Source organism: Somniosus microcephalus, chromosome 1 (assembly GCF_052327205.1).
Source record: "Somniosus microcephalus isolate GS21.2 chromosome 1, FLI_Smic_1.0, whole genome shotgun sequence".
In the NCBI taxonomy this organism is placed as follows: domain Eukaryota; kingdom Metazoa; phylum Chordata; class Chondrichthyes; order Squaliformes; family Somniosidae; genus Somniosus; species Somniosus microcephalus.
Window position 1 is genome coordinate 2,652,237 of NC_140987.1, and position 23,157 is coordinate 2,675,393.

At 54.0% G+C, this 23,157-nt stretch overlaps 1 protein-coding gene across 1 annotated transcript; it reads right to left on the reverse strand.

Annotated features, from left to right (window-relative positions):
• Positions 1-920: 920 nt before the first annotated feature.
• LOC147123893 (dnaJ homolog subfamily C member 21-like) lies at positions 921-23,157 on the reverse strand. Its single transcript, XM_085963303.1, has 4 exons — positions 22,942-23,157; positions 18,727-18,820; positions 15,518-15,641; positions 921-1,097 (listed from the first exon to the last, which is right to left on the reverse strand). The coding sequence occupies exons 1-4, from the start codon at positions 23,036-23,038 to the stop codon at positions 936-938; spliced, it is 477 nt and encodes a 158-aa protein (XP_085819429.1). The 5' UTR covers positions 23,039-23,157; the 3' UTR covers positions 921-935.

Genomic DNA, 23,157 nt, shown 5'->3' on the forward strand with positions numbered 1-23,157 from the left:
TCTCCCCGCCACCTCACCCACGCCCCCCGCCACCTCACCCACCCCCCCCGCCACCTCACCATCTCCCCCCGCCACCTCACCATCTCCCCCCGCCACCTCACCCACCCCCCCCGCCACCTCACCCACCCCCCCGCCACCTCACCCCCCCGCCACCTCACCATCTCCCCCCACCTCACTCCCCCCACCTCACCCCGCCACCTCACCCACCCCCCCGCCACCTCACCCACCCCCCCGCCACCTCACCCACCCCCCCGCCACCTCACCCCCCCCGCCACCTCACCCCCCCGCCACCTCACCCCCCCCGCCACCTCACCATCTCCCCCCGCCACCTCACCATCTCCCCCCGCCACCTCACCATCTTCCCCCGCCACCTCACCCACCCCACCCCGCCACCTCACCATCTCCCCCCACCTCACTCCCCCCCACCTCACCCCGCCACCTCACCCACCCCACCCTGCCACCTCACCCACCCCACCCCGCCACCTCACCATCTCCCCCCACCTCACTCCCCCCCCACCTCGCCACCTCACCCACCCCACCCCGCCACCTCACCCACCCCACCCCGCCACCTCACCATCTCCCCCCACCTTACCCCTGCCCCCCACCTGACTCACCCCCCCGCCTCTCACCCGCCTGCCTCCCGTCCCCTCGGCCCCTCCCCCGCCCCACACCCCTCCACCAAACCCCCCCCAACCCCCTCCCCACGCCCCCCGTCCCCTCCACGCCCCCCACTCCTCCTCTCACCCCCCCCCAACCCCCTCCCCAATCACCCCCCCCCCACCGGCCCGTCCCCTCCCCCGCCTGCCTCCCATCCCCTCGCCCCCTCCCCCGCCTGCCCGTCCCATCTCCCGCACCCCGCCCCCTCCTCTCGCCCCTCTCCACGCCGCCCACTCAGCCTCTCGCCCCCTCTGACATCCTCCACACCCATCGTGTCCCTAACCCCATCCCAGAGAGTGATCAGATGGTGTACCTACCGTATCATAGTCACTCTGGGAGTCCCCAAACGACGGGAAGAGCAAATCCTCAGGATCCTGAAGACCCTCCACCTCCTCCTCCGCAATCGTCTCGAACACCAGCCGGTAAACGGCATAGAAACCCTGCAACAGTACGGTAGCATAGCGGTTATCCCACCACGGCAGCTGATTTTAGGGAAGGAAATCTGCCGTTTATCTATTCTGGCCTATATATGACTCCAGAAAATGGTCCAACAAGCCACTCATTTATATCAAAGCTACTACAAGAAACAATAATAATAAGAATAAAACCAGACGGACCACCCGGCCTCGGCCTCGGCTACGGACACAACAACGGCACACCCAGCCCAGTCTTACCCCACTATTCAAAAAAGGTGGTCGAGAAAAAGCGGGGAATTATAGACCGGTAAGCCTGACATCGGTAGTGGGGAAAATGCTACTAGAGTCCATTATAAAAGATGTAATAGCAGAGCACTTGGAAAGCAGTGACAGGATCGGACAAAGTCAACATGGATTTACAAAAGGTAAATCGTGCTTGACTAATCTACTGGAATTTTTTGAGGATGTAACTGGTAAAATAGATAAGGGAGAACCAGTGGATGTGGTGCATTTGGACTTTCAGAAGGCTTTCGATAAGGTCCCGCATAAGAGATTAGCGTGCAAAATTAAGGCACATGGGATTGGGGGCAAGGTATTGACTTGGATAGAGAACTGGTTGGCGGACAGAAAGCAAAGAGTTGGAATAAACGGGTCGTTTTCCGAGTGGCAGGCAGTGACTAGTGGGGTACCGCAAGGATCGGTCCTAGGACCCCAGCTGTTCACAATATATATTAATGATATGGACGAGGGAATTGGATGTAATATCTCCAAATTTGCAGACAACACAAAGCTGGGTGGGAGGGTAAGCTGTGAGGAGGATGTCGTGAAACTCCAGTACGATTTGGACAGGTTGGGTGATTGGGCAGAAACATGGCAAATGCACTATAATGTGGATAAATGTGAGGTTATCCACTTTGGTGGCAAAAACAGGAAGGCAGATTATTATTTGAATGGCAATAGATTGGGAGAAGGGGAAGTGCAGAGAGACCTGGGTGTTATTGTGCACCAGTCGCTGAAGGTAAGCATGCAGGTGCAGCAGGCGGTTAAGAAGGCAAATGGTATGTTGGCCTTCGTAGCAAGAGGGTTCGAGTACAAGAACAAGGATGTCTTGCTGCAGTTGTACAGGGCCTTGGTGAGACCGCACCTTGAGTATTGTGTGCAGTTTTGGTCACCTTACCTGAGGAAGGACGTTCTTGCCATGGAAGGAGTGCAGCGAAGATTCACCAGGCTGATACCTGGGATGGCAGGAATGACGTACGAGGAGAGATTGTGTCGATTGGGCTTATACTCACTGGAGTTTAGAAGATTGAGAGGGGATCTCATCGAAACCTATAAAATTCTGTCAGGTCAGGATGTTTCTGATGGCCGGGGAGTCCAGAACCAGGGGTCATAGTCTAAGGATAAGGTGTAAGCCATTTAGGACTGAAATGAGGGGGAATTTCTTCACCCAGAGAGTGGTGAACCTGTGGAATTCTCTGCCACAGAGGGCGGTGGAGGCCAGTTCATTAAATATATTCAAGAAAGAGTTGGATATATTTCTTAAGGCTAAAGGGATCAAGGGATATGGAGAGAAAGCAGGGACTGGGGACTGAATTTGGATGATCAGCCATGATCTCATTGAATGGCGGAGCAGGCTCGAGGGGCCGAATGGCCTACTCCTGCTCCTATCTTCGATGTTTCTACAAAGTCCTCCTCACCAACATCTGGGGACTTGTGCCAAAATTGGGAGAGCTGTCCCACAGACTAGTCAAGCAACAGCCTGACATAGTCATACTCACAGAATCATACCTTTCAGCCAATGTCCCAAACTCCTCCATCACCATCCCTGGGTACGAGAGATAGGAGCAGGAGTAGGCCATTCGGAGATCATGTCTGATGATCTACCTTATCTCCACTTTCCTGCACTATCTCCATATCCCTCGACGCCCTTAATATTCAAAAATCTATCACTCTCTGCCTTGAATATACCCAATGACTGAGCCTCCACAGCCCTCTGGGTTAGAGAATTCCAAAGATTCACCACCCTCTGAGTGAAGAAATTTCTCCTCATCTCAGTCCTAAATGGCCGACCCCTTATTCTGAGACTATGACCCCTGGTTCTAGACTCCCCAGCCAGGGGAAACACTCTCAGCATCTAACCTGTCAAGCCCTGTGTAGTGTATGTGCCTTTAAGAGCCCCCTGTGTACTGTAATGCCGGTAATGGCCACTCGGGCTATATAAGCCTGTATATTGTGTTGTATCAGTTAGTTCACCTCCAGACTTTGTTCAGTAAACACCTGTGAAACCAACTCCTGCCTTCAGTGTCTCTATTAACACACGGACACAACAGTGGCGACGAATTGGAAACGGACTTACCTGCAATTCGGCAGCACCTCAAGGACATCAATTCCTCAGACGTCCAAAGTCGAAGAAAAGCAAGAAAAAAAAAAAATTGTGGTTTCACCAGCTAGCCGAGCTGGTGATAGGTACTGCAATAATCCTTCCTGGGCGGCGGGCTGGGGCTCCATCGGCTGGCTCTGCAGTGAGGCCAAGCAGCGAAGGCGGAGGCAAGCAGTAACAGACGGGAGTGGAAGCGCCATATCTTGTCTGCAGGAAAGAAAGAAAAGCGCGGGAAGCGCCATTTTTTTTTCCAGGATGCCTAAGGCTGGCAATATTGATGCTTTTGATAACGATATAGAGGATTGGACCACATATGTGGAAAGAGTGGAGGTATATTGCACCGCAAATGGAATAGAAAATGATAAAAAGGTGTCAGTACTTCTAAATCTAATGGGCGCAAAGACATACGGGCTGTTACGAAACTTAATCACTCCAGCCAAACCAAAGGACAAGAATTTTAAGGAAATTGTTGATACCCTACAGGAGCACTTAAACCCAACACCACTGCTGATAGCGGAATGATTCAAATTCTTCAAGAGGAATCAACACAAGAATGAAAGTAACGCTGATTACCTCACCGAATTAAGAAAGCTATCAAAACACTGCCAATTCGGGGCAGGACTGGCAGATTATCTTCGAGACAAATTCGTCTGCGGTCTCCTAAGTGAAGGAACACAGAAAGGCTGCTTTCTGAGAAAGATTTGACACTGGACAAGGCTTTCAGTATGGCTGTATCATACGAAGCAGCCGCAAGAGGAACTGCAGAGATACAGCAAAAGACACAGGACTTCGGCACCCATGAAATGACACAGGGTTGAGAGAGATGTTATCGCTGCAGCAGATCCACCCATGACCAGAGGGACTGCTGGTTCAAGGACAAAGCATGCAGGCAATGTGGAAAGATTGGACACATTGCACGGGTATGCCGATCTGGACAAAAAAAATCCACGGACAGGAAAAAAAAAATCAATAAAGTACAGAAAGGTACAAATGATGGCGGACAGTAGCTCCGAAGACCAGAAGAGCGATAGCGACTCCGGAAACAAGAGACTAAGCTGTCTCAAATTACATAATGTAATTGCCAAAGAAGATTACCAGACCATTTGGGTTACCCTCACGATAGCAGGGTCCCCAGTTAAAATGGAGCTAGATACAGGATCAGCTCTGACCGTCATAAATCGACGGGATTACGAGCGGCTATTTCCGCATATACCTTTAAAAGACATCCATTATCTTGAAAACATATACGGGGCAGAAAGTATACCCCAAAGGAAAAATAAGGGTGCCTGTTGTATACAACGGCAAGGAAATACAGAAGTTGTATTTATACGTTCTACAAGATGGTGGTCCACCGCTGTTGGGACGTGAATGGATCAGGAAGATACGTTTAGACTGGCACTCCATTCAGGCACTGACGGTGACCAGTAAGAAAAAAAATGATGATGACGTCATACCTGAACGATTAAAAGACATCTTGGCCAACGCCAAGGAAGTGTTTCAAGAGAAACTAGGAACCTTGAAAGGCATCACCGCCTCAATAAAAGTGGAAGATGCGGCAATTCCCAAGTTTTTTAAGGCAAGGCCGGTGCCATACGCAATTCGTCCAGCAGTCGAGGCAGAGCTGGAGAATTTGGAAAAGGCAGGCGTATTATCCAAGATAGATTGGAGCGAGTGGGCAACACCCATCGTCCCGGTCATGAAGAAAACGTTGAATAATGATAAATCTGAAGAACAGAGAAAAATTTGCATCTGTGGAGTCTTCAAGGTGACTGTAAACCCGGTCCTTCACACGGTACAGTATCCTCTTCCGAGGATAGAAGATATTTTCGCCTCACTATCCGGAGGGAAACGTTTCACCAAAATTGACTTGGCACAGGCATATCTACAGATGGAGGTTGAAGAGGCCTCTAAAAAGTATCTCACGATAAACACACACAAAGGCCTGTACCAGTACAATCGACTGGTTTTCGGAGTAGCATCAGCTCCAGCTATCTGGCAAAGAGCTATGGAGCAAGTCCTCCAAGGGATTCCGGGGACTCAATGCTACCTAGACGACATCCTTGTAACAGGAGAAAACGACAACGAGCACCTTGCCAATTTGGAGCAGGTGCTCACTAGGCTGAGAGAACGGGGCCTACGAGCAAATCGCCCCAAGTGCGAATTTTTCCAGAATCAAATATCATATTGTGGCCACATAATTAATAAGGAAGGGTTGCATAAGTCACCTGAAAAAATTGAAGCGGTCATAAAAGCCCCAGCACCTGAAAATGTTTCACAATTAAGGTCGTTCCTGGGATTAATAAATTACTATCATAAATTTTTACCGAACTTATCAACTCTTCTGCACCCTCTTAATGAACTGCTACAAACAGGAGTAATTTGGAAATGAAGCGAAGACTGTAAACGTGCCTTCCATAAATGCAAAGACTTAATCACGTCCAAGGAAGTTTTGGCTCATTACAACCCATCACTGCCAATCAGACTGGCGTGCGATGCATCCCCTTACGGCGTAGGAGCAGTATTATCGCATAGATTCCCTGATGGCTCGGAACGGCCGATAGCTTTTGCGTCACGCTCATTGAACTCAGCTGAGCGTAACTATGCCCAAATCGACAGGGAAGCACTCAGCCTGGTATGGGGAGTGAAGAAATTCAACCATTACCTACACGGACAAAAATTTACCTTGTTGACTGACCATCAGCCCCTCATCTCCATATTCAACCCTAAAAAGGGTGTTCCCATTATGACAGCGCAAAGGCTACAGAGGTGGTCCCTTTTTCTAGGGGCACACCAATATAACATAGAATACAAAGGATCAAAACAGCATGGGAATGCTGATGGTTTATCGCGCCTACCGTTGCCAATGGTAGAAGAGGCACCTACCGTAGACCCAGTGGAGATGTTCCACTCTACCATAGTCGAATGTCTACCAGTAACAAATTCTGCCATTGAAAGGGAAACGAGAAATGACCCGACTCTCTCACGAGTCTACGATTTAACAGTGAAGGGATGGCCAGCACATGGCGAGCCACTGTTGCCAGCATTCTCGCAAAGAAGAGAACAGCTGTCAGTGTGCCGAGGAACCTTGATGTGTGGATCCAGAGTGGTGATTCCACCCAAACTCCAGGATAAAGTTCTAAAGGAGCTTCACGAGGGGCATCTGGGTGGAGTGAAAATGAAGAACCTAGCCAGGGCGTTTGTATGGTGGCCAGGTATCGATGGAGACATCGAAGAAATGACCAAGAGCTGCCTAGGATGCCAGAAGGTCCAAAACGCTCCACCACAAGCCCCTCTACATCCATGGGAGTGGCCCTCATCTCCATGGCAAAGGGTACACATCGACTTTGCTGGTCCATTTATGGACTCAATGTTCTTAATCGCGGTTGATGCACACTCCAAGTGGCCGGAGGTAATAAAGATGTCCTCCACCACCACGGAAAAAACCATCACAGTATTAAGGACCATATTTGCCAGGAATGGGCTGCCTGAACAGATCTGTTCTGATAATGGACCGCAATTTGTGTCCGAAGAATTCAGGAAGTTCTTAAAAAACAATGGGGTTAAGCACTACACGTCCGCCCCATACCACCCCGCCACCAATGGATTGGCTGAAAGGTTTGTCCAGACCTTCAAGAAGGCCATAAAGACCATGGGTAATGAAGACATAAAACTTCAGCATAAGGTGGATAACTTCTTGTTTGCATACAGGAATGCAACACATATGGTTACAAACCAAACTCCCGCCATGATGTTCTTCAATAGAAGCCTAAGATGCCGGCTGGATTTGATCAAGCCAAACATCAGAAGGGACGTGGAGAACCGGCAATTTCAAGGCATGAATGAAAGGCCAACTAGAACCTTCCAGATAGGTCAACAAGTTTTGGCCCGGGACTACCGTACCGAGAAATGGCAGCCTGGAACTATTTGCACACGACTAGGACCGCTGATGTATACCGTGGACATTGGAGAAAGCATAATAAGGCGCCATGCTGACCAGATCATAGAGTCATCCGAAAAGGGACAACCTACACCACAACTCTATACGCCTAATGATGAAGCAGAGATACCCATAGTATCTACCTCCTATCCGGTGATACTGGAACCAGATGAACCCGACACTGGCATTCAAGCTGAATCAGCCTTGCCAAAACAACCTACTACACCACCAGAAACTACTACACCACCGAGGCGTTATCTGGACCGAGTCAGGAAGCCTCCAGAGAGACTGACTTATAATTGATTAACTGCAGCAATGTGTAGATTATTGTTCTTGTAACATGTAATTAATGATTACTTAAAATCTTGGCCCAGTAATTCGGGTCCAAATGCGTGAGTACGGTCTGGGTACTCACGCATCTGGCCGGATGAAATGCCGGCGTTCAGGAAACACCGTGCATGCGGGGAACGCCGGCATTTCCAGTCCCCTGAACGAAGGGGTTCAGAGGCACAGCGCGTGCGACTGCACAGGCAGCGCGTGCGCAGTGAACTTCGTCGATTTCATTCATGGATTCAGTGAGGGTAACTCCTTACAAGTTACACTTGAAAAAAGCATGTATAAAGTTGCTCCAAGGCTGCGGAGGAAGATATATTTTATCGTGGAGCTTCTGAAAGGCAATATTTTTGTTTGGGAAAGGGAGGAAAGTTATTTTAAGAAATGTTGAGGTTAGTTTTAAAGTTCAAATTTTTTTTTTTTTTTTAAAACGGGTTTTCAGTACGGTAGATAGAAGGAGCAATTGTGGCTGTGTGAATTGAATGTGAGAATGAGTGTTCTAAAATGAGTAATGTAACATTTCCAACACTTTTAAGAAAGAAACTTTTCATCAGTAATAAGTAATTATGTATGTATGTCCGCATATATTCCTTTACGTATATGTATGTATGTTTTATATTCCTTTACTTATGTGTATGAATGTATGTTTTTAATTATGATTTTCCAATAAGTTACTTTCTCTGAAAGTCATAATTAAATACATACATTCATACACATAAGTAAAGGAATATATACATACACGCAAAGGAATATATACAGACATACATACATAATTACTTAAAAGAATATATTACTGATGAAAAGTTTCTTTCTTAAAAATGTTGGAGTCATTTTCACATTTAATAAACACAGCAAATTCAATTCACATAGCCACAATTGATCCTTCTACCTACAGTACTGAAAACCCGTTTTAAAAAACAAAAATAAACTTTAAAACTTACCTCAGCATTTCTTAAAATAACTTTCCTCCCTTTCCCAAACAAAAATATTGCCTTTCAGAAGCTCCACGATAAGAAATATCTTCCTCCGCAGCCTCTGGAGCAACTGTACTCATGCTTTTTTCATGTGTAAGTTGTAAGGACTTGACCTCACTGAAAGCATGAATGAAAGCGGCGAATTTTACTGCGCACGCGCTGCCTGTACAGTCGCACGCGTTCTGCCTCTGAACCCCTTCGTTCAGAGGACAGGAAATGTCGGTTTTCCCCGCATGCGCTGTGCATGCTGAAAACCGGCATTTCCTCCGGACAGACGCGTAAGTACCCCGACCGTACTCGCGCGTTTGGAAGGGAATTACTGGGCCAACATTTTACATGTCAATAAAATGAAAAATTTAACAATTGCACGATTTGCCCCCTCGCATCTGCGACTGAGGGTCCAAGGAGGTGCATTGCGCAACAGGTCATCGTCGTACGTATCCTCACACTGTTCCCTTTCGGGAACTGTATGAAGTGGTGGAAGGATTTCTGGCCACGTTAACACTCCTTCCGTGACCATAACCATCTTCATACCAGCCATTAGGGTGGTTAGTCCAATGGCGCGAGGGTTTTACGGGCTCCCACAACCCATCTAAGGGGGGGGGGGGGGGCCACCCACACCCGCGGACGCAAGTATCCCGCTGGATGTCCACCCAGAATTTATAGTTGGAGCTCCGACTCCACTTGCCGGGACTGTCTGGAGCGGGGTTCGAAACCCTACTCCTTCTGGCCCAGCGGCGGGGATGCTTACCGCTACGCAAAAGGCCCACTCCGCGCAAAAGGTGACACCCATACGTTTCCTGCGCCATTTCCCTCCCCGTGACTGGAGCCCTATGCTGCCACTTGAAAGACCAAGCTATCATCTGTCCTTTTTGCGGCGCCTTTGACTTCTCATTACCAATGATGAGCAGGCGCTGCGCCTCCACCTCGTTGAGGAGATTGCTGAGGTCATCATCAGTTCAATTCTGAGTTCTTTTCATGCCGTGAATTGTGCTCATTCCAGCCATTTCACGTTGCTAATCGGATTGGGCCTTTGGCGTAGCGGTAGGATCCCCGCCGCTGGGCCAGATCAGGGTAGGGTTTCGAACCCCGCTCCAGACAGTCCCGGCAAGTGGAGTCGGAGCTCCGGCTCTAAATTCTGGGTTGACATCCAGTGGGATATTTGCGTCCGTGGGTGTGGGTGGCCCCCCCTCCTTGTATAGCTTGTGGGAGCCCGTAAAACCCTCCCGTCATAGGACTAACCACCCTAATGGCTGGTACAAAGATGGTTACGGTCACGGAATGAGCGTTAATCATGGCCATAAATCCTTCCACCACTTCATACAGTTCCCCAAAGGGAACAGTGTGAAGACACGTATGACGACGACATTGCTAAATAAATAAATGGAATTAAAATTTTTTTAGGGCTTTTAAAAGTCTTTAAATTGCTTTAATTCTGTTTAAAACTACTTCAGATTCTTCAAAATAATGTAAACGTTTTTAAAAGTTTATAAAAGTTACCAAAAGCTTCATAAAAATACCAAAAACCTATTTAAACTGCTGCTTTGCATGTAAAAATGCTTAGCAGCTTGTGAGAAACATTGGGGGCGTGTCCTATTAAACTGAGACCTCAAGGGGCGTGTCTCACTTGCACAGCACGCTACAGGCTTCGCGCTGGCTGCACTCCTGGGCGGCGTGACGTCAAACGCTGCCCGGGATTCTTCTGTTTCAAAATGGAATTCCAGGCGTCCCTGGAGGTGAAATGTCAGCGCGTCGGGTAAGTGCATATCAGGGGCTTGCACGCGCGGCAAGCCACCGACCCGAATTACTGCCCCCTTATGTACTGGTTGGCTGAAAGGGGAGGAATTGTAGTGTATGTGCCTTTAAGAGCCCCCTGTGTACTGTAATGCGGTAATGGCCACTCGGGCTATATAAGCCTGTATATTGTGTTGTATCAGTTAGTTCACCTCCAGACTTTGTTCAGTAAACACCTGTGAAACCAACTCTTGCCTTCAGTGTCTCTATTAACACACGGACACAACACCCTGTAAGAATCTTATATGTTTCAATGAGATCACCTCTCATTCTTCTAAACTCTAGGGAATACAGGCCTAGTCTACTCAATCTGTCTTCATAGGACAATCCCCCCATCCCAGGAACTAGTCTGGTGAACCTTCGTTGCACTCCCTCTATGGCAAGTATATCCTTCCTCAGGTAAGGAGACCAAAACTGTCCACGATACTCCAGGTGTGGTCTCACCAAGGCCCTATATAAGGAGTGGCCCTGGGAGTCCTCAACATTGACTCCGGACCCCATGAAGTCTCATAGCGTCAGGTCACACATGGGCAAGGAAACCTCCTGCTGATTACCACCTACCGTCCTCCCTCAGCTGATGAATCAGTACTCCGCCATGTTGAACACCACTTGGAAGAAGCACTGAGAGTAGCAAGGGCACAGAATATACTCTGGGTGGGGGACTTCAATGTCCATCACCAAGAGTGGTTCGGTAGCACCACTACTGCCCGAGCTCGTCGAGTCCTGAAGGACATAGCTGCCAGTTTGGGACTGCAGCAGGTGGTGAGAGAATCAACACGAGGGAAAAACCTACTTGACCTTGTCCTCACTGTTTTGATACATTAAATGCACAACCCCTCAGACAATGAAGCAGTCCATGCCCGCATGCAGCAAGACCTGGACGACATTCAGGCTTGGGCTGATAAGTGGCAGGTAACATTCGCGCCACACAAGTGCCAGGCAATGACTATCTCCAACAAGCGAGCGTCTAACCACTGCCCTTTGACATTCAACAGCATTACCATCGCCGAATCCCCCACCATCAACATCCTGGGGATCACCATTGACCAGAAACTTAACTGGACCAGCCACATAAATACTGTGGCAACAAGAGCAGGTCAGAGGCTGGGTATTCTGCGGCGAGTGGCTCACCTCCTGACTCCCCAAAGCCTTTCCACCGTCTACAAGGCACAAGTCAGGAGTGTGATGGAGAAAGCATAATAAGGCGCCATGCTGACCAAATCATAGAGTCATCCGAAAAGGGACAACCTACACCACAACTCTATACGCCTAATGATGAAGTAGAGATACCCATATCTACCTCCGATCCGGTGATACTGGAACCCGATGAACCCGACACTGGCATTCAAGCCGAATCAGCCTTGCCAAAAGAACCTACTACACCACCAGAAACTACTACACCACCGAGGCGTTATCCGGACCGAGTCAGGAAGCCTCCAGAGAGACTGACTTATAATTAATTAACTACAGCAATGTGTAGATTATTTTTCTTGTAACATGTAATTAATGATTATTTAAAATATTATGTACTGGTTGGCTAAAAGGGGAGGAATTGTAGTGTATGTGCCTTTAAGAGCCCCATGTGTACTGTAATGCCGGTAATGGCCATTCGGGCTATATAAGCCTGTATATTGTGTTGTATCAGTTAGTTCCCCTCCAGACTTTGTTTAGTAAACACCTGTGAAACCAACTCCTGTCTTCAGTGTCTCTATCAACACACGGACACAACGTGTACCATCTACAAGATGCACTGCAGCAACTCGCCAAGGCTTCTTCGGCAGCACCTCCCAAACCCGCGACTTCTTCCACCTAGAAGGACAAGGGCAGCAGGCGCATAGGAACACCACCACCTCCAAGTTCCCCTCCAAATCACACACCATTCTGACTTGGAAATATCGTTGCCGATCCTTCATCGAAACTGGGTCAAAATCCTGGAACTCCCTCTCTAACAGCACTGTGGGAGGACCTTCTCCCTAACAGCACTGTGGGAGGACCTTCTACCTAACAGCTCTGTGGGAGGACCTTCTCCCTAACAGCTCTGTGGGAGGACCTTCTCCCTAACAGCACTGTGGGAGGACCTTCTCCCTAACAGCTCTGTGGGAGGACCTTCTCCCTAACAGCACTGTGGGAGGACCTTCTCCCTAACAGCACTGTGGGAGGACCTTCTCCCTAACAGCACTGTGGGAGGACCTTCTCCCTAACAGCACTGTGGGAGGACCTTCTCCCTAACAGCACTGTGGGAGGACCTTCTCCCTAACAGCACTGTGGGAGGACCTTCTCCCTAACAGCACTGTGGGAGGACCTTCTCCCTAACAGCACTGTGGGGGGACCTTCTCCCTAACAGCACTGTGGGAGGACCTTCTCCCTAACAGCACTGTGGGAGGACCTTCTCCCTAACAGCTCTGTGGGAGGACCTTCTCCCTAACAGCTCTGTGGGAGGACCTTCTCCCTAACAGCACTGTGGGAGGACCTTCTCCCTAACAGCTCTGTGGGAGGACCTTCTCCCTAACAGCACTGTGGGAGGACCTTCTCCCTAACAGCTCTGTGGGAGGACCTTCTCCCTAACAGCTCTGTGGGAGGACCTTCTCCCTAACAGCACTGTGGGAGGAGCTTCTCCCTAACAGCACTGTGGGAGGACCTTCTCCCTAACAGCACTGTGGGAGGACCTTCTCCCTAACAGCACTGTGGGAGGAGCTTCTCCCTAACAGCTCTGTGGGAGGACCTTCTCCCTAACAGCACTGTGGGAGGACCTTCTCCCTAACAGCGCTGTGGGAGGACCTTCTCCCTAACAGCACTGTGGGAGGACCTTCTCCCTAACAGCACTGTGGGAGGACCTTCTCCCTAACAGCACTGTGGGAGGACCTTCTCCCTAACAGCACTGTGGGAGGACCTTCTCCCTAACAGCACTGTGGGAGGACCTTCTCCCTAACAGCACTGTGGGAGGACCTTCTCCCTAACAGCACTGTGGGAGGACCTTCTCCCTAACAGCTCTGTGGGAGGACCTTCTCCCTAACAGCACTGTGGGAGGACCTTCTACCTAACAGCTCTGTGGGAGGACCTTCTCCCTAACAGCTCTGTGGGAGGACCTTCTCCCTAACAGCTCTGTGGGAGGACCTTCTCCCTAACAGCACTGTGGGGGGACCTTCTCCCTAACAGCACTGTGGGAGGACCTTCTCCCTAACAGCTCTGTGGGAGGACCTTCTCCCTAACAGCACTGTGGGAGGACCTTCTCCCTAACAGCACTGTGGGAGGACCTTCTCCCTAACAGCTCTGTGGGAGGACCTTCTCCCTAACAGCACTGTGGGAGGACCTTCTCCCTAACAGCACTGTGGGAGGACCTTCTCCCTAACAGCACTGTGGGAGTACCTTCTCCCTAACAGCACTGTGGGAGGACCTTCTCCCTAACAGCACTGTGGGAGGACCTTCTCCCTAACAGCTCTGTGGGAGGACCTTCTCCCTAACAGCACTGTGGGAGGACCTTCTCCCTAACAGCTCTGTGGGAGGACCTTCTCCCTAACAGCTCTGTGGGAGGACCTTCTCCCTAACAGCACTGTGGGAGGAGCTTCTCCCTAACAGCACTGTGGGAGGACCTTCTCCCTAACAGCACTGTGGGAGGACCTTCTCCCTAACAGCACTGTGGGAGGACCTTCTCCCTAACAGCTCTGTGGGAGGACCTTCTCCCTAACAGCACTGTGGGAGGACCTTCTCCCTAACAGCACTGTGGGAGGACCTTCTCCCTAACAGCTCTGTGGGAGGACCTTCTCCCTAACAGCACTGTGGGAGGACCTTCTCCCTAACAGCTCTGTGGGAGGACCTTCTCCCTAACAGCTCTGTGGGAGGACCTTCTCCCTAACAGCACTGTGGGAGGACCTTCTCCCTAACAGCACTGTGGGAGGACCTTCTCCCTAACAGCACTGTGGGAGGACCTTCTCCCTAACAGCACTGTGGGAGGACCTTCTCCCTAACAGCTCTGTGGGAGGACCTTCTCCCTAACAGCACTGTGGGAGGACCTTCTCCCTAACAGCACTGTGGGAGGACCTTCTCCCTAACAGCTCTGTGGGAGGACCTTCTCCCTAACAGCACTGTGGGAGGACCTTCTCCCTAACAGCTCTGTGGGAGGACCTTCTCCCTAACAGCTCTGTGGGAGGACCTTCTCCCTAACAGCACTGTGGGAGGACCTTCTCCCTAACAGCACTGTGGGAGTACCTTCTCCCTAACAGCGCTGTGGGAGGACCTTCTCCCTAACAGCTCTGTGGGAGGACCTTCTCCCTAACAGCTCTGTGGGAGGACCTTCTCCCTAACAGCTCTGTGGGAGGACCTTCTCCCTAACAGCACTGTGGGAGGACCTGCTCCCTAACAGCGCTGTGGGAGGACCTTCTCCCTAACAGCTCTGTGGGAGGACCTTCTCCCTAACAGCTCTGTGGGAGGACCTTCTCCCTAACAGCACTGTGGGAGGACCTTCTCCCTAACAGCTCTGTGGGAGGACCTTCTCCCTAACAGCTCTGTGGGAGGACCTTCTCCCTAACAGCTCTGTGGGAGGACCTTCTCCCTAACAGCACTGTGGGAGTACCCTCACCACACGGACTGCAGCGGTTCAAGAAGGCAGCTCACCACCACCTTCTCAAGGGCAATAAATGCCGGCCTTGCCAACGACGCCCACATCCTGTGAATGAATAAAAAACAAAAACAAAAGCCACCACCGTCAGCAGCATCACCACAGAGAGAGGGCTACTGCTGATGATCGGGGGGGGAGGGGGGGGATAGTGTGTGGTGCCCACCATGATGCGGGCAGGAACTGCTGATTCAGGAGCAGAACGGCCGTACAGACACTCGACACGATTCAGCACCACCGCCTCCTGCTGCGGCTCATGGGGACTACACCCACAAATCCACTCCTGTAAAGAGCAGCAAGTGTCCCTGGCCAGGCACAGGCAGGGAGAACACGGCTCCACAGACATACAGCAGGACACCCTCTCCCCAGGGAGCCCCATAACCCGTGGTAATGCCGGTGTGTAGCTGCCCCTACCGTCAGATCGTTGCTGTACCCAGAGTAACAGGCTGTGGTGAAATACTGCAGCAGTTCCAAGCTGTCGTCCTCGTAATCGCCATCCAGACCCCCCTTCAGGATCGCCTCTCGGTGGTTGTCGTACCTGCAACAGAGGACACGCGGTCACTCAGAGCCCCGACGCGCGGTCACTCACAGCCCCGACGCGCGGTCACTCACAGCCCCGACGCGCGGTCACTCACAGCCCCGACGCGCGGTCACTCACAGCCCCGACGCGCGGTCACTCACAGCCCCGACGCGCGGTCACTCACAGCCCCGACGCGCGGTCACTCACAGCCCCGACGCGCGGTCACTCACAGCCCCGACGCGCGGTCACTCACAGCCCCGACGCGCGGTCACTCACAGCCCCGACGCGCGGTCACTCACAGCCCCGACGCGCGGTCACTCACAGCCCCGACGCGCGGTCACTCACAGCCCCGACGCGCGGTCACTCAGAGCCCCGACGCGCGGTCACTCAGAGCCCCGACGCGCGGTCACTCAGAGCCCCGACGCGCGGTCACTCAGAGCCCCGACGCGCGGTCACTCAGAGCCCCGACGCGCGGTCACTCAGAGCCCCGACGCGCGGTCACTCAGAGCCCCGACGCGCGGTCACTCAGAGCCCCGACGCGCGGTCACTCAGAGCCCCGACACGCGGTCACTCAGAGCCCCGACACGCGGTCACTCAGAGCCCCGACACGCGGTCACTCAGAGCCCCGACACGCGGTCACTCAGAGCCCCGACACGCGGTCACTCAGAGCCCCGACACGCGGTCACTCAGAGCCCCGACACGCGGTCACTCAGAGCCCCGACACGCGGTCACTCAGAGCCCCGACACGCGGTCACTCAGAGCCCCGACACGCGGTCACTCAGAGCCCCGACACGCGGTCACTCAGAGCCCCGACACGCGGTCACTCAGAGCCCCGACACGCGGTCACTCAGAGCCCCGACACGCGGTCACTCAGAGCCCCGACACGCGGTCACTCAGAGCCCCGACACGCGGTCACTCAGAGCCCCGACACGCGGTCACTCAGAGCCCCGACACGCGGTCACTCAGAGCCCCGACACGCGGTCACTCAGAGCCCCGACACGCGGTCACTCAGAGCCCCGACACGCGGTCACTCAGAGCCCCGACACGCGGTCACTCAGAGCCCCGACACGCGGTCACTCAGAGCCCCGACACGCGGTCACTCAGAGCCCCGACACGCGGTCACTCAGAGCCCCGACACGCGGTCACTCAGAGCCCCGACACGCGGTCACTCAGAGCCCCGACACGCGGTCACTCAGAGCCCCGACACGCGGTCACTCAGAGCCCCGACACGCGGTCACTCAGAGCCCCGACACGCGGTCACTCAGAGCCCCGACACGCGGTCACTCAGAGCCCCGACACGCGGTCACTCAGAGCCCCGACACGCGGTCACTCAGAGCCCCGACACGCGGTCACTCAGAGCCCCGACACGCGGTCACTCAGAGCCCCGACACGCGGTCACTCAGAGCCCCGACACGCGGTCACTCAGAGCCCCGACACGCGGTCACTCAGAGCCCCGACACGCGGTCACTCAGAGCCCCGACACGCGGTCACTCAGAGCCCCGACACGCGGTCACTCAGAGCCCCGACACGCGGTCACTCAGAGCCCCGACACGCGGTCACTCAGAGCCCCGACACGCGGTCACTCAGAGCCCCGACACGCGGTCACTCAGAGCCCCGACACGCGGTCACTCAGAGCCCCGACACGCGGTCACTCAGAGCCCCGACACGCGGTCACTCAGAGCCCCGACACGCGGTCACTCAGAGCCCCGACACGCGGTCACTCAGAGCCCCGATACGCGGTCACTCAGAGCCCCGACACGCGGTCACTCAGAGCCCCGACACGCGGTCACTCAGAGCCCCGACACGCGGTCACTCAGAGCCCCGACACGCGGTCACTCAGAGCCCCGACACGCGGTCACTCAGAGCCCCGACACGCGGTCACTCAGAGCCCCGACACGCGGTCACTCAGAGCCCCGACACGCGGTCACTCAGAGCCCCGACACGCGGTCACTCAGAGCCCCGACACGCGGTCACTCAGAGCCCCGACACGCGGTCACTCAGAGCCCCGACACGCGGTCACTCAGAGCCCCGACACGCGGTCACCCAGAGCCCCGACACGCGGTCACCCACAGCCCCGACACGCGGTCACCCACAGCCCCGACACGCGGTCACCCACAGCCCCGACACGCGGTCACCCACAGCCCCGACACGCGGTCACCCACAGCCCCGACACGCGGTCACCCACAGCCCCGACACGCGGTCACCCACAGCCTCGACACGCGGTCACCCACAGCCTCGACACGCGGTCACTCACAGCCTCGACACGCGGTCACTCACAGCCTCGACACGCGGTCACTCACAGCCTCGACACGCGGTCACTCACAGCCTCGACACGCGGTCACTCACAGCCTCGACACGCGGTCACTCACAGCCTCGACACACGGTCACTCACAGCCTCGACACAGGACGCATGGTCACTCAGAGCCTCGACACAGGACACACGGTCACTCAGATCCTCGACACAGGACACGCGGTCACTCAGAGCCTCGACACAGGACACGCGGTCACTCAGAGCCTCGACACAGGACACGCGGTCACTCAGAGCCTCGACACAGGACACGCGGTCACTCAGAGCCTCGACACAGGACACACGGTCACTCAGAGCCTCGACGCAGGACACACACACATTACACACACACCAGGCGGCTGGTCAAAGGGAAAGCGTTCTACTGAAAAACTGCGACAAACAGTTATGTGGAGAGACTGGAGAAGCTGGAATTGTTCTCCTTAGAGCAGAGAAGGTTAAGGGGAGATTTAATAAAGGTATTGAAAATCATGAGGGGTTTTGATACAGCAATTTTGGAGAAACTGTTTCCTCTGGCAGTGGGTCGGTAACCAGAGGTCATAGAATTAAAATAATTGGCAAAAGAACTAGAGGGGAAACGAGGAGAGACTTTTTGATCAGAATGCACGGCCTGAAATGGCGGTGGATGTAGATTTAATAGGCGAACTCAAAAGGGAATTGGAGAAATACTTGAAGGGGAAAAATTTCCAGGGCTCTGGGGAAAGAGCGGGGGAGTGGGATTAATTGGAGCGCTCGTTCAAAGAGCCGGCACAGGCACGATGGGCCGAATGGCCGGATTCTGTGATTCTCTGGACTCACCATGCCCTCTCCTGGGGGTCACTCAGTACATCGTACGCGGCCTGGATCAGTTTAAACTTCTCCGCTGCATCCTCCGGGTTCTCTAAGTTCTTATCTGTGAAGAGGAAGATTCGATGTTAAAATGGTGGAGGTGTTCACCGTCCCCATCCACCTATAATCAACTGATCCCAGGAAACAGCATCACCCAGATCCGACCCCCGGCAACACCCCGACCCCCGGCAACACCCTGAGCCCCGGCAACACCCCGAGCCCCGAAAACAGCCCCGGCAACACCCCGAGCCCCGGCAACACCCCGAGCCCCGGCAACACCCCGAGCCCCGAAAACAGCCCCGGCAACACCCTGAGCCCCGAAAACAGCCCCGGCAACACCCCGAGCCCCGAAAACAGCCCCGGCAATACCCCGAGCCCTGAAAACAGCCCCGGCAACACCCCGACCCCCGGCAACACCCTGAGCCCCGGCAATACCCCGAGCCCCGAAAACAGCCCCGGCAACACCCCGAGTCCCGAAAACACCCCCGGCAACACCCCGAACCCCGGCAACACCCCGAGCCCCGAAAACACCCCCGGCAACACCCCGACCCCCGGCAACACCCCGACCCCTGGCAACATCCCGACAACACCCCAACCCCCGGCAACACCCTGACCCCTGGCAACACCCTGACCCCTGGCAACAACCCCGGCAACACTCTGACCCCTGGCAACACCCCCGGCAACACCCCGACCTCTGGCAACATCCCGACCCCTGGCAACACCCCCGGCAACACCCCGACCTCTGGCAACATCCCGACCCCTGGCAACACCCCCGGCAACACCCCGACCTCTGGCAACAACCCCGGCAACACCCCGACCCCCGGCAACACCCCGACCCCTGGCAACAACCCCGGCAACACCCCAACCCCCGGCAACACCCTGACCCCTGGCAACACCCCCGGCAACACCCCGACCTCTGGCAACAACCCCGGCAACACCCCGACCCCCGGCAACACCCTGACCCCCGGCAACAACCCCGGCAACACCCCGACCCCCGGCAACATCCCGACCCCTGGCAACAACCCCGGCAACACCCTGACCCCTGGCAACAACCCCGGCAACACCCCGACCCCCGGCAACACCCTGACCCCTGGCAACAACCACGGCAACACCCCGACCCCCGGCAACAACCCCGGCAACACCCCGACCCCCGGCAACAACCCCAGCAACACCCTGACCCCTGGCAACACCCCCGGCAACACCCCGACCTCTGGCAACAACCCCGGCAACACCCCGACCCCCGGCAACACCCTGACCCCCGGCAACAACCCCGGCAACACCCCGACCCCCGGCAACATCCCGACCCCTGGCAACAACCCCGGCAACACCCCGACCCCCGGCAACAACCCCGGCAACACCCTGACCCCCGGCAACACCCTGACCCCTGGCAACACCCCCGGCAACACCCCGACCTCTGGCAACAACCCCGGCAACACCCCGACCCCCGGCAACACCCTGACCCCTGGCAACAACCCCCGGCAACACCCTGACCCCTGGCAACACCCTGACCCCTGGCAACAACCCCCGGCAACACCCTGACCCCTGGCAACACCCCCGGCAACACCCCGACCTCTGGCAACAACCCCGGCAACACCCCGACCCCCGGCAACATCCCGACCCCTGGCAACACACCGACAACACCCCCGGCAAAGCCCCAAGCAACATCCCAACCCCCGGCAACGCCCGACCCCCAGCAACACCCCGAACCGACCCCTGGTAACCCCCTGTTCCCCGGCAACACCCCGACCCTGCCCCAACCCCCAGCAACGCCCCAACACCCCGACAATCAGCACCAGGATAAAGCATTAGAGAGGAGAAACAAGGTGCACAGAGGACTGGGAGAGACAAACAGCACTACAGTAAAGAATAGTTCAGAAACAGGAGCGATCAGACATGGGATAGTCTTAAGATGGGTTTGGAGTGCATGTGCATAAATGCACGTAGCGTGGTAAACAAGGTTGTGAGCTGCAGGTATAAGTCGCCACATCGGACTATAATGTAGTGGCAATAACAGACCTGGCTCAAAGAAGGGGAGGATTGGGAACTTCATATTCCTGGCTGCAAGGTATTCAGGAATGATAGAAAAGCATTAAAAGTGTTTGACTAACTTGATCGAGTTCTTTGATGAAGTAACCAAGAGGGTTGAGGAGGATAGTGTAGTTGATGTTGTGTATATGGACTTTCAAAAGACATTCGACAAAGTGCCACATAATAGACTTGTTAGCAAAATTAAACCCATGGGATTAAAGTGGAGCATAAATGCCGACATGGACTGGTTGGGTCAAATGGCCTGTTTCTGTGCCGTATATCTGATGTAAAGGGACAGTGGCAGCACGGATACAAAACTGGCTAATGGACAGAAAGCAGAGAGTAGTGGTGTTTTTCAGACTGGGGGGACGTGTACAGTGGTGTTCCCCAGGGGTCGGTATGAGGACCACTGCTCTTTTTGATATATATTAATGACCTGGACTTGGGTATACAGGGCATAATTTTAAAGTCTGCAAATGTTACAGAACTCAGGAATGTAGTAAACAGTGAGGAGGATAGTAACAGACTTCAGGAGGACATAGGCAAACTGGTGAAATGGGCAGACACACGGCCGATGAAATTTAACACAGGGAAGTGTGAAATTATACATTTTGGTAGGAAGAACGAGGAGAGGGAATATAAACTGAAGGCCTCTACTCATTGGAGTTCAGAAGAATGAGAGGCGATCTTATCGAAACATATAAGATTGTGAGGGGGCTTGATCGGGTGGATGCGGTGAGGATGTTTCCACTGATGGGTGAGACTAGAACTAGGGGGCATAATCTTAGAATAAGGGGCTGCCCTTTCAAAACTGAGATGAGGAGAAACTTCTTCACTCAGAGGGTAGTAAATCTATGGAATTTGCTACCCCAGAGAGCTGTGGAAGCTGCAACATTAAATAAATTTAAAACAGAGATAGACAGTTTCCTAGCAGATAAGGGAATTAGGGGTTACGGGGAGAGGGCAGGGAAGTGGACGTGAGTTTAGATTCGGATCAGCCATGATCCTATTGAATGGCGGAGCAGGCCCGAGGGGCCGTATGGCCTACTCCTGCTCCTACTTCTTATGTTCTTATGTACAATCTTAAAGGGGGTGGATGAACAAAGAGACCTGGGGGTATATGTGCACAAATCGTTGAAGGTGGCAGGGCAGTTTGAGAAAGTGGTTTAAAAAGCATACGGGATCCTGAGCTTCATAAATAGAGGCATAGAGTACAAAAGCAAGGAGGTTATGAACCTAACACTGGTTCGGCCCCAACTGGAGTACTGTGTCCAATTCTGGGCACTGCACTTTAGGAAGGATGTGAAGGCCTTAGAGAGGGTGCAGAAAAGATTTACAAGAATTATTCCAGGGATGAGGGACTTCAGTTACATGGACAGACTGGAGAAGATGGAGTTATTCTCAGAGCAGAGAAGGTTAAGAGGAGATTTGATAGAGGTGTTCAAAATCATGAGGGGTCTGGACAGAGTAGATAGAAAGAAACTGTTCCCATTGGCGGAAGGGTCGAGAACCAGAGGAGATAGATTTAAGGTGATTGGCAAAAGAACCAAAGGCGACATGAGAGAGAAAGTTTATGCAGCGAGTGCTGAGGATCTGGAATGCGCTGCCTGAAAGGGCGGTGGAGGCAGATTTGAGAGAGGATTGAAGGGGGAAAATTACAGGGCTGTGGGGAAAGGGCGGGAGTGCGACTGACTGGAGAGCCGGCACCGGCCGAGGGGCCTCCGGAGCTTCGGACAGTGCCCAGCAAAACCCCCCACCTCACCCCACACCCTCACCCCTCACCCGTCTCCGCTCCTCACCCCCTCACCGCTCCTCCCACTCACCCCCCCCACCCTCTTCACTCTTCCCACTCACCCTCCTCCCCCTCACCCTCACCAACCCTCACCCTCACCAACCCTCACCCTCAAACTCCCTCACCCTCTTCCCCCTCACACCCTCACCGTCTCCGCTCCTCACCCCCCACCCCTCTCCTCACCCCCCCACCCCTCTCCTCAACCCCCACCCTCACCGCTCCTCACCCTCCTCCCACTCACCCTCTTCACTCTTCCCACTCCTCCCCCTCACCCTCCTCCCCCTCTTCCCTCACCCTCAAACTCCCTCACCCTCTTCCCCCTCACCCTCCGTCCCCCGCTCCACTCTCAGCCCTCCCCCCATTACCCGGGTGCCATCTCAGCGCCAGTTTACGGTAGGCCTTCCTCAGATCCTCATCGCTCGCGTCCCGCCGCACCCCGAGCGCCTCATAGTGACACTTCATCCCCGGGCCGGGGCTCCGGGAGAGGACCGAGGACCGGGCTGGGGGTGAGCCGGGCTCAGGCTCAACGAGGCCGGGAAAGGCCGCTCGGCCCCGGCTGCCAATCACCCCCCGGACGACCA

Bases quoted from the DNA above. Each gene is read 5' to 3' on its own strand.
- LOC147123893 (XM_085963303.1), bottom strand. From the start codon at position 23,038: ATGAAGTGTCACTATGAGGCGCTCGGGGTGCGGCGGGACGCGAGCGAT. The intron at 15,642-18,726 runs GTGAGTCCAGAG...CCTCTGTTGCAG, and splicing joins GACCCCCAGGAGAGGGCATG to GTACGACAACCACCGAGAGG. The intron at 1,098-15,517 runs GTAGGGGCAGCT...GTACTGTTGCAG, and splicing joins GGTACAGCAACGATCTGACG to GGTTTCTATGCCGTTTACCG.